The sequence below is a fragment of the Pinus tabuliformis genome, chromosome J (genome assembly GCF_031772625.1).
Source record: "Pinus tabuliformis cultivar Carrire ecotype Pingquan chromosome J, CPIR1, whole genome shotgun sequence".
Lineage (NCBI taxonomy): Eukaryota > Viridiplantae > Streptophyta > Pinopsida > Pinales > Pinaceae > Pinus > Pinus tabuliformis.
Genome location: NC_142295.1, coordinates 973,556,066 through 973,566,692, shown reverse-complemented (window position 1 = coordinate 973,566,692; position 10,627 = coordinate 973,556,066). Strand labels below are relative to the sequence as shown.

The 10,627-nt window shown below is 41.2% G+C and overlaps 3 protein-coding genes across 3 annotated transcripts; 2 read left to right on the top strand and 1 right to left on the bottom strand.

Moving 5' to 3' along the window:
- Positions 1–298: 298 nt before the first annotated feature.
- Positions 299–1,174, top strand: LOC149230088 (uncharacterized). Its single transcript, XM_089381204.1, has one exon. The coding sequence runs from the start codon at positions 299–301 to the stop codon at positions 1,172–1,174; it is 876 nt and encodes a 291-aa protein (XP_089237330.1).
- A 1,032-nt stretch (positions 1,175–2,206) lies between these two features.
- Positions 2,207–4,640, top strand: LOC149230087 (uncharacterized). Its single transcript, XM_089381203.1, has 3 exons — positions 2,207–3,294; positions 3,826–4,204; positions 4,467–4,640. Exons 1-3 carry the CDS (start codon positions 2,207–2,209, stop codon positions 4,638–4,640), a joined length of 1,641 nt encoding a protein of 546 aa, XP_089237329.1.
- Positions 4,641–8,613: 3,973 nt separating this feature from the next.
- On the bottom strand, positions 8,614–10,397 carry LOC149230086 (GTP-binding nuclear protein Ran1B-like). Its single transcript, XM_089381202.1, has 6 exons — positions 10,293–10,397; positions 10,127–10,194; positions 9,271–9,360; positions 8,982–9,161; positions 8,815–8,892; positions 8,614–8,707 (listed from the first exon to the last, which is right to left on the bottom strand). The coding sequence occupies exons 1-6, from the start codon at positions 10,395–10,397 to the stop codon at positions 8,614–8,616; spliced, it is 615 nt and encodes a 204-aa protein (XP_089237328.1).
- Positions 10,398–10,627: the final 230 nt, after the last annotated feature.

Sequence of the window (10,627 nt, the reverse complement as noted above, 5' to 3'; positions counted from 1 at the left end):
AGCTTGACAAACTGGAAATGGTCATTTCCAGAGCCTATCATCAAAATCAGCTTGGCATCCAGCCAGGAAGTCAATGGGATTTAAGCCAAACCCCAAAAGACTCTGAAAAAAGGGGAAGAAGAACCGACCTCCAAAGAACAATAGCGGTCGGGAAGATTCTGGTAGACTCCGGTAGGTATGCTAAGCTTACGAAGTACTACAAGCCCTCTACCAATAGTGACTTATGAAGCTCATTTCATGGAACCTTAGAGGGCTCAACGGCCCGGGAAAACTTAGAATGCTTAAAAATATGGTAAAAATGGAAAAGCCACAAATATGTTTTTTCCAAGAGACAAAATGTAATAGTTCAACTCTAGAAAGAGTCCTCTCTAAAGCCTGGCCAGGATGTCAATCAGTTGCTGTAGATGCATCCGACGCTTCTGGGGGATTAGCCATTGCATGGAACTCTCAAGCACTCACTCTGTCAGACTTTCATGCTTCACACAATTTAATACAGGCTACCTTCCACATAGTTGGCACAAATATTCATGGGAATCTCTCGAATGTATACTTCCCTCAGGAAGCAAGGGAAAAGATTGCTCTCCTCCATACCCTAGAAGTTCTTAACGCCAATAGAAGGCACCCACTGTGGATAACTGGAGGGGATTACAACATGATAACAAAATTAGAGGAGAAGATAGGAGGTAGAAACAAGTTTGAACAGGAAAACACCCTCTTCAAAAACTTTATTCAGAGTGCATCCTTGATAGACTTACAGTTCTGCAATGGCACTTTTACGTGGAGCAATCGCAGAGCAGGCACACATCAGATAGCCTCCAAGCTAGATCGCTTCCTCATCTCAGATAACTCGGTCCACTTGGGGGGAGATTTCTCGGCGGCCATTCTTCCTCACTCTGGCTCAGATCATTGGCCGGTTGCCCTCCAATGGCAGCGTCCAGGCAATAACACACGAAGACCTTTTCGCTTTGAGGAGTTTTGGTTCACTCATCCCTCACTCAGAGACTTCGTTAACTCCACATGGACATCCTTCAGCCCTCCAGAAGGATCCAAGATGTTTCAGTTTCAACAAAAACTCAAACATCTAAAGCTTAACCTCAAGAGATGGAATAGAGAGACCTTTGGAAACATCTTCAAGGCGCAAAATGATCTTCAAAAAGCCCTGGAGGATCTCTAAAGAGAAATAAGTACATGCGGCCACACAGAGAGAACCCTCGAACAGGAGCAGTGCATCCATAATCAGCTTGAAGACAGAAGAAAGCAGGAGGAGATATACTGGAAATAGAAATCACGAATCAGATGGCTAAAAGAGGGAGAAAGAAATACCAAATTCTTCCATAGAACCACAGTGCAACACAGAATGGGCAACAATATTACTCACATACAAAATTCAGAAGGAGAAAAGGTGGAGCAACATGAGGACATTGAGAAGGTACTCCTCGAACACTTTAAGCAGGTCCATCAAGAACCTGACATCAACAGACAACTGGCAATTGAAAGAATCACCCGCAATATACCAAAATTAATCACAGCGGAGCACAATGAACTCCTCCTTAGCCCAATTCAAATTTAGGAAGTCGACAATGCAATGACTCAGCTTAAAGAAGGAAAAGCTCCCGGCCCGGATGGATTTACCACTACTTTCTTTCACAAGTTTTGGGATTTAATAAGGTTGGAAGTTTGGGAGGTGGTGGAGGAATCGCAGGTTTCTCACTGGCTGCTTCCCTCGCTCAACACTACCTTCATAGCTCTGATTCCTAAAGAGGAGGACGCGCTCAAACCGGACAAATTTCGGCCAATCACACTTTGAAATGTTATATATAAAGTTATCTCTAAAGTCATTGCAAATAGGTTAAAGCCCCTCCTGCCCATGCTCATCTCTCTGGAACAGTCAGGTTATGTGGAAGGAAGACAGATTTTGGACGGAATCATCCACACGCATGAGATCACCCACACTCTCAAGCATTCAAAGCAGGCAGGTATGCTTCTTAAACTTGATCTTTCTAAGGCTTTTGACAAACTCAGTTGGGATTATATTCAGCAAATGTTATCTGCTTTTGGATTCAGCCCCACCTGGATCAGATGGATCATGAGCCTTATATCCTCCACCAGCTTCTCCATCCTAGTAAATGGGATCCCCTCTCACCCCTTCTCCCCCTCCCGGGGTATCAGGCAAGGTAACCCCCTTTCCCCCTTCCTTTTTGTCTTGATGGCTGAGGGCCTGGGACGTCACATTAAGAATGCCCTCCACTCGCACCAGCTTAAGGGTATCTCCATACACCACCTGCCAGCAACTTCCCATCAGCAATTTGTTGATGACACGATGTTATTTGGGTACCCTTCTGTTCAAGAAGCTTCCATATTTAAAGCAGTGCTAAATGACTTTTCCGAAGCCTCAGGCACTAGCATCAACTGCTCCAAATCGCAGATATTCTTCTTCAACACCCCCCCGGTTGTCAAGTCTGCCATAATCCGCATTCTGGGGATCCCCATAGCCACCCTGCCCTCTAAGTATCTTGGTGCTCCCCTCACTGCCTCAGCCATCAACCATTCCTCTTGGCGCAATTTAATTGAAAAAATTGAATCATGTCTCAATCAATGGACTCACAGAACTTTGAACCTAGTCAGCCAGGCGGTTCTTATTAAAGCCATTCTTCAAGCAATGCCGCTGTACCTTTTCTCCATCCTGGCAGCGCCAAAATGGGTCCTAAAAAGACTTAGGAAAATTCAGAGAGATTTCCTTTGGGGAGGCAATGCAACCAATCGCAAATGGGCTCTGGTAAAATGGAGCACAGTATGCAAACCGAAGGAAAATGGAGGAATTGGGCTAAGAGATCCGGAGCACAACAATGCCATCATGGGAGCCAAGATCTGGTGGCAGTGGCTCACCAACGCAGGCAAGCCATGGGTTACATTATGGACAGCAAAGTATGCCAATCAGCGTCCCTGGGAAGAGCTTATAAGATTGGAGCCCAGTGACAAAGGATCACTAATCTGGAATGCAGCCAAAGAACACTATAAGATGATCCAACATCATAGCTTCTGGGAGGTAAGAAATGGCAATAGTGATAGATTCTGGATGGACGCATGGAATCAAATTCCTACCCTCAACAATGTTCTGAACCTGCCTCTAAACAACATGGAAGAGGAGACACAACAAGTCAAGATAAGGCATTATTGGACCCAGGATGCGGAGAAAGGCTACAGAATCTGGAAACTGGGTAACCAAATCCTCACAAATGAAAACTACGAAGATGCCATAGCATTGGAACTGGAGCTCAGCAAAAGAAAAATCAGGTGTGATGAAAGGGAAGATATCCTAAGGTGGGTTTATAAACCAAAAGGAGCGTTCACTACATCTGAAGCATACAAAATACTCTGCAACAACTCTGCTCCTCAGGATCCAATCTGGGGCCAAATCTGGAACTCTGGCTCCTGGCCCAAAATCTGTCACTTTCTTTGGCTGGTAGGGCATCAGAGAATCCTAACTTGGGACAAGCTCCGAAGAAGAAATTTCCATGGTCCCTCCATCTGTTTCAACTGCTATGCTCATGAGGAAATGCTCCAACATCTGTTGGATTCATGCCCCCTAGCCAACCATCTTTGGGAGAAGGCAAGCTTTCGATGTCAAAGAAGATGCAGACTTGAAAATGAAATTACGAACTCCATAGGAAAGTGGCAAAGGGACCCGTACAAGAGCAACATCCTCAATCATCTATGGCGCATGATTCCCGGGCTAATTCTATGGAATATATGGAAGGAGCGAAATAAACGCATTTTTAAAAATCAATGCTCTTCGCTGGACAATATTTGGCATATGCTATGCAGAAATATTCAAGAAAATGTGATGCTAAGACCCTGGAAGGAGGAGGACTGGCCCTCACTAGCCAACGAGAAAACTATTATGGACAATTGGCAAATCGGCTGCGCTAAAAGCATGCACCAGCAGAACCATCCGGCAGCCAGCATTGAAAATCAAGTCGCATGGAAGCCACCGCCAAAGCACACATTCAAACTCAACTTTGATGGTGCCTCAAAAGGGAATCCCGGATTAGCAGGCTTTGGTGGAATAGTTAGGAATCATGAAGGTGTTCCCATGATACTCTACTTTGGAAACATTGGATGGGATACCAACAACTCTGCCGAATTGGAAGGGCTTTGGCAGGGTCTTCAACTTGCTGGGGAGCTCAACCTCCACCCTCTGGAGGTAGAAGGAGACTCCCAAATCCTCATCAATATGGCCAAAAAAATCCTAAATGGATCTTAGGCTAAAAAAATAGCAACCAGCTGGAGGCTTGAAGCACGACTGGAGGCAATAGAACAGAAGCTACGCAGCAACAGAGCCATCACCTTCACACACACAAGGCGGGAGGGCAACAAGGTTGTGGACTTCATGGCCAATGTTGGGGTGGGGAGTAACCACTCTCTAATCACAAGACAGCTGAATACCATATTATCGCATGTGGAAGCTCAAGAATGTTCTCAACTGGTCCACAAGGATGCAACTCCCCTGGATGCGGGTGACATTTGAGATGGGACAGGAGTGGGCGGCTGGCCACATGCCGCCCCTCAGCCATCACGTGGCACCCACGGTGAATATCTGGAACAGTTATTGCCCGGAGAGCGTATTCGACCCAGCGTAAGGCAGCAGTGATGGTGGATAGGATCCCGAGCAGGGTAGGTGAGGAAGCTGAGAATAAAACAGGGAATGAGCAGGGAATGTTGGCAATTATGCAGTTGGCGGGCCTTTCGATCGCTGTTGAGATCCCTTCTCAGGTGAACGGGTTCATCACGCGGTCGGCTCTGGTTTCAGAAAGCCTGGTTCATCTTGTGGTTTGCAGGATTTCTCATCCCTCAATGGTGAGACCTCGACAGCGTATGCTTAGCCGTCGAGGCTCTTCCAGAGGAGGGGGCTCACGCAGGCCTGAAGGGGACCGTGCTGGTCATTGTTGCCACTGCAATCTTGCCAGATCCACTGGAGCCACCCCCTTACATTCTAGTCAATTCATGGATGCAGGGGCATCAGGCTCGACCACCCTGCCAGCCTTTGGCTCCACCATCTTCAATTTCACCAGCTCGACAAACAACCCAAGGATTAGCGTGCATGTTTCTGTTCTGTTTATTGAGAATGATCCAGATGATGACGACCCCATGAATGTTCAGGGGCAAAGGATGCAAGTCAACCCAGTGGAAGCAGAGCAGGCTCCTGAAGCGGATGTGGAGCGGGAAGCAAAGATTCCAGCCACCGACCCGGAAATTTCCAAGCATGCTCAGAGTGTTCCAAAAGCGGGCATCGGGGAAGAGGTAGCGACCTCTCTACCTGACGCTGAGCCGGACTACTATGGGTGGTGCCCAATTGTGGAAGAGCAACCAGACGAATGATGGCGCCCGCGCTCAAGGTTTGCCTGGTCGCTCAAATTGCAGTTTTAGTCTTTGGCGTTTTCTGTTTTGTTATCTATGTCATGCAATTTTTGTTAGTGATTTGGGCAAGAGCAGACTCCCCTGCGTGGGAGGTAATGGTTGGAACCCCTTTTTTGTGTCCGTTGCCCCTGCGAGGGCCTAAGTCTATGGTCAGCGACAGTCAGTCTCAGTCTCGGTCTCAGTCGGGTGCCCCTGCGAGGGCGAAAGTATGTTTTGGTGTCTGATGCATTATCGGCTCTTGGGTGTAATGCCCAGAGCCTGTCTCATACTGGTATTGCCTTGATGTATTTCTGAACTTTGTATATATTTTAATAGATTAGTTTTTTCACCGAGAAAAAAAAAAATATTGTCTCTAAGCGGGTGTCTCAAAAATTTGTCTCTATAAAGACAATATAGAACACATATTATTATTGTCTCTATAAAGACAAGAATTATTGTCTATTAAGAGACAATTTGATTTGTCTGTCTGGAGACAATTTCATTTGTCTCTCTAGAGACAATATAAAAAAATATTTAAAAATAAATAAATAAAATCATTTTGAATGTTCTTTCAAAGTAGTTTCACATTCAAAGTTCAAAAATAGTACTCGTGTATGAGAGAAACCACCACAGAAATTCCTATCTGATAGGAACCATCACATATGGGTTATTAATATTACCTTTGTTTAGTAAGAGGGGATTCAATTCATTACTAAATTTATGCCCAAGTTTTACTACTTCAAATGGGAGTCAGAAATTTGGATTTAAGATGCTACTTTAGCTTTGATAAGCGTTCCATCTCCCAGTTTTACTATAATTAAAGAAGAATATGTAGACTGTTGAATGGAAACAACTTTAGATTTAGACAATGCGAATCTTTATGCAGAAATCAATCGAGAGCCCAATTAATGAAATGGTGATACCTTTATGTGTTCGACAGACAACATACCCACAAGAATACCTAGGCAGGCTTGATAGCCACAGTTATCAACTGTACAAGATTTTAGGAATTTCGTTAGTGGTAGGTATGGGTTAGTTTTATGCTTCAATCATGTTATAAAAAATATAGCTTCATCGCTCAACTGGATTATGCAGTATTATAGAGTGAGTATGATATCTAGAACTGGATTACACAGTATTATAGAGTGAGTATTCTTTCGATTGAACGGTCTGTAATGGAATGTTTTTATGCCCGTCCAGTTATTTTAACTTCTTTTTCAAAATATTTTTGATCATTATTGAAAATTAATACTCTGAACAGACTCATCACAAATATTCTTTAACTGATCACTTATCAAAAGCTTGGGAGGTTTCTTATGTAGCTTGTGAATTATTTCGATTTTGACGAAGGAAGACTTGCTTGTTATGTTTGATAACAAAGGAATTAGCAATGGGTTCTACAGCAACCCACTTTCCTTTTCTAAGTACTTGCAAACCGCTGACATCACCTTGCATTAGAACAATGATGCCACCTGCGTCTGAATGGCTTCTTAAAGCAAGGGTAACATCTGGGTTTGGGCATGGTGGATAGTAATTTACAAGTAATAGTTGTTTGTGTTCCCCAAAAATATTATTCAAGTAATCAAAATGGAGTCCTAGAGGTTAAGAAATTGCAACCAGCAGCCTTAAATACAGTGCCCTCACCTCCACAGTGTACTTGCCTGCAATTTCCCCGTAACAAAAGCTTCAATATTTTATTAAGCCAAACGAGTTATGATTTCTACTTTAATGGTTGACATAAGGTTTAATGGCTACCTATAGGCTGTAGGTTTTTTAGGCCAAGATTCGATGATTTCATGTAATGGGAAACAAGGGTGTCTCAGATAGTCCCTCTAGTTAAGGACTTCATCTTTGTGAATATTGAAGCTTGTAGCAAGTTGAGCCGGTTGCTTTGGATCCTCTGAATAGAGGCATGCATGATCTTCCATTAGCATTTTGAAGAATTCTTTGGCGATTCCCATCATGTTTTTCATCACCCTCTCTGGTACCCCGTGGTTCACTATCTGTTCATATCATGCAGCTTCAACCATATTAATACTGAATTTGAACATAATTTTTTTAAGAATTATTGTTCATAATTGAGATTTTGGAAGTTTATTGAGAGATATTATGAGATTCAAAATTCAAATCTTCAAAATAGTTTATATCACAATATCATGAGATTCAAAATTCAAAGCCTCATGAATCCCATCCCTTCCACAAAAAGAATCATAACTTGGGACATTGGAGATTGAAGGTTGTACCTGGAAAAAGCCATCCTCCTGACATGCACATTGGATTTGTTGTATGACAGTGGTTCTGCTAGGGCCATCCAGGTGTTTCAGATCCACCACTGGAATGCTCTCATAGAAAGATACCTAAGACATGTTGGGTTGCTCCTGGGGAGGCAAAATATATTTGTTCTGCACCTCAACATTGTTTATTCCATTGCACAGTAGTTTCTCAACACCATTAGCATTGGTCTCAGTGTGAAGATCCATTCTAGAGGACATGCATCTTTCTTTCCTCTTGATGTTATTGCGAATACAATATTTTTTCCATATGGATGTTGCATGACTTCTAATTGAAGTTAGAAATTGCAAGTTTGCATTGTAGAAATTGCAATCTGTAGAGCCCCGAATGGAAATAGAGGCTATAAGTAGGGTCAACCAATAGTTTTTACCACGGAAACATTGATAGTTACAACAAAAAGTGTCCCGGATGAAAACAATATTGCAAAGGGAGGCTTTGGCCCATATACAAGGTATTAGCGCTTACTTTATAATATCATTTATTGTGATAGTCTAGCAGGTAAACTATTCATTGTACAAGCTTTATGTAAACCAATTTCAGAGTTAAAATAAATCCTCAGACATAGCTAGAATTTTCAGAGAAAGTTTTAACAAGCCATAATATCTTACAAGCAACAATCATCAAAACTATCATTTCCCCCAATAGTACACAACGAAAGGCACGTGAGCATTTTTGAAATATTTGAAGAGTACAAAAAGTTCTTGTGCAAAATGTGCAAGAGTATATAATGGAAAAAATTGTCTTAGCATATAAAAATAGCTCTGTAATGGAGTTGAACTAAGATAGCTTAGCCAACTCCACTGATGAAAACATCTGCACAGTACCCAAATCACATACAGAGAGATGTGATAATGATATTCTAAGCCCCAAATACAAATCAAAATTAAATGTCGGAACTCAAGAGCAAACTCTAATGATACAAAACTAATTGAATCCACCAATCCCTAAATATGCAAAAGCATCATCATCGTCATCTGGAAGGGGTTGGGCCGTAGCTGCTACAAGTTTTGCCTCGTACCTGACAACATAAAAGATTGTAAGCCAAAGTTTCAATCTTTTAGAAATGGAACAAATTATTTCAATAAAAGTTAACAAAAAATAATAAGAAAATATCATTCTACTTACTGCTGCTGGGTTGCAAGGTCTATCTGAACCTCAGGAGGAGGAAGAGCAGGTGACTCCACAAAATGATGGTTTGGATCCCTATAAAAATAACCCATTATAGAATCAATGCAAATTTTTTAATATAACATTCATATTAGGGAGCATTAGAAACTAGATTAAAGGCTCACCCTGAGAGCTTCTGTGCCAAGTACAGGAATGGCTTCTCAAAGTTGTAGTTACCTTTTGCATATATCTCATAGTACTGAAGATTCTTCTTTCTATGAGAAGTAACTTGCTTAGCTTTCACTTGCCTATTCTTCACATCAACCTTGTTTCCACAAAGAACAATAGGAATTTTCTCACACACCCTAAAATTCACAAAGATATTTAGCTAATCGATTCAGGTAGTTGTGCCACCACACAATTAAGGAACCCTCATTTCTACTTAGAGATCCAACCCCTCTGCAAAAGAGATACCTGCAAAGATCTCTGTACCAGGTTGGGACATTCTTGTAAGTCAATTGTGCAGTAACATCAAACATGATAACTTCACATTGCCCATGAATACTACAACAAACAAAATCCCAATTAGTAAATAAGAAGGAAACAAATAAATAGAAGTGGAAAAACATGGAACCCTCGCCAATTCAATCAGGAAAATGCCAACAGAAACAGGAAAAGCAAACCAGTATGTATCAAAAAAACCAATAACATAGTCTGTCTATAAATTCAAAATTAAACTAAATTAAAATTCAAATAAATATAAGTGGAAAAATACTAAACCCTCACCAATTCAACGAGGAAAATGCCAACAAAAGTAGGAAAAGAAAACTAGTATTGATCAAAACAACCAATAACATAGTTTGTCTATAAATTCAAAATTAAATTAAATTAAAATTCAAAATAAAGAGACATAAATGAGTAAAACAGAGTGCTGATAAAAAGGAACCAAAAAAGGGCTCATAGTTGCTCCATTGTCATTGATATTGAGGTTAAAAGGTGTTGCTACTGAGCCCACACTACATACATATCAACATTGGAAAATAGAATTGATAAGTCAAAAGTTCTCTTGGGATCGATCCAAGTTTAAATCCATGTAGGACCTTTTTAAACAAAAAGTTGAAAAGGCACCCCAAAATCTCAAATGTATAGTGCTCCAATCAACAGGTGTCTACTACACCTACAGAGGATGACAAAAAACACTACTTTCATAAAGTCCCAATACACCTAATTTCAAGTGAAAATCAAAATCAGCCTGGAAAAATACAGAAATGGGAAAACAATCAAACTAATTATTGACGTACGTTAACCACATTTTGTCATTAAACCTTACCTGACTGAGCTATAAAGTTGGGTTATCATTTCATCCTTGGCTTTCTCAACTTGACAAAGCACCACAACCTACAAATCATCAAATCATCAATTCAAGTATCATGGACTGAATAAACACTGAGATTCTGTATGGTTGTATTGTGTGCTCATCCACATGGATGTCTTACTTTGGGAACATTTGCAACAAGGCTATTCAGAACAGCTTCCACATAACCACGAACATCTTGAGCCATCATTCTGAGCTCCTCCTCTGGATCTACAGGCCTTACCATGGTTCCCTGGATTATAAACAAGAAAATCAAACCGAGGTTGAATATTAAGTTGGGAAATAATTTTTCTATTCTCATCGTTGTATATGGTCATGATCTCCTAGGCTAAAATGTGTATTGATTATTAAATTATTTAATAGCAAACATTTTGATTATGTACATGTGCAACTTACGATGTAACTTTATGTGCTTCATTGCCTATATGCAAGTGTTTCAATACAAGCTATAGTTGT

Coding starts and splice junctions, on each gene's coding strand:
- LOC149230086 (XM_089381202.1), bottom strand. CDS start 10,397: ATGGTAAGGCCTGTAGATCCAGAGGAGGAGCTCAGAATGATGGCTCAA. Junction 8,893..8,981: donor TTGGCACAGAAGCTCTCAGG/GTGAGCCTTTAA, acceptor TTATTTTTATAG/GGATCCAAACCATCATTTTG. Junction 8,708..8,814: donor GACCTTGCAACCCAGCAGCA/GTAAGTAGAATG, acceptor TTATGTTGTCAG/GTACGAGGCAAAACTTGTAG.
- LOC149230087 (XM_089381203.1), top strand. CDS start 2,207: ATGGCTGAGGGCCTGGGACGTCACATTAAGAATGCCCTCCACTCGCAC. Junction 3,295..3,825: donor CTCAGCAAAAGAAAAATCAG/GTGTGATGAAAG, acceptor TATGCTATGCAG/AAATATTCAAGAAAATGTGA. Junction 4,205..4,466: donor TCAACCTCCACCCTCTGGAG/GTAGAAGGAGAC, acceptor CGCATGTGGAAG/CTCAAGAATGTTCTCAACTG.
- LOC149230088 (XM_089381204.1), top strand. CDS start 299: ATGGAAAAGCCACAAATATGTTTTTTCCAAGAGACAAAATGTAATAGT.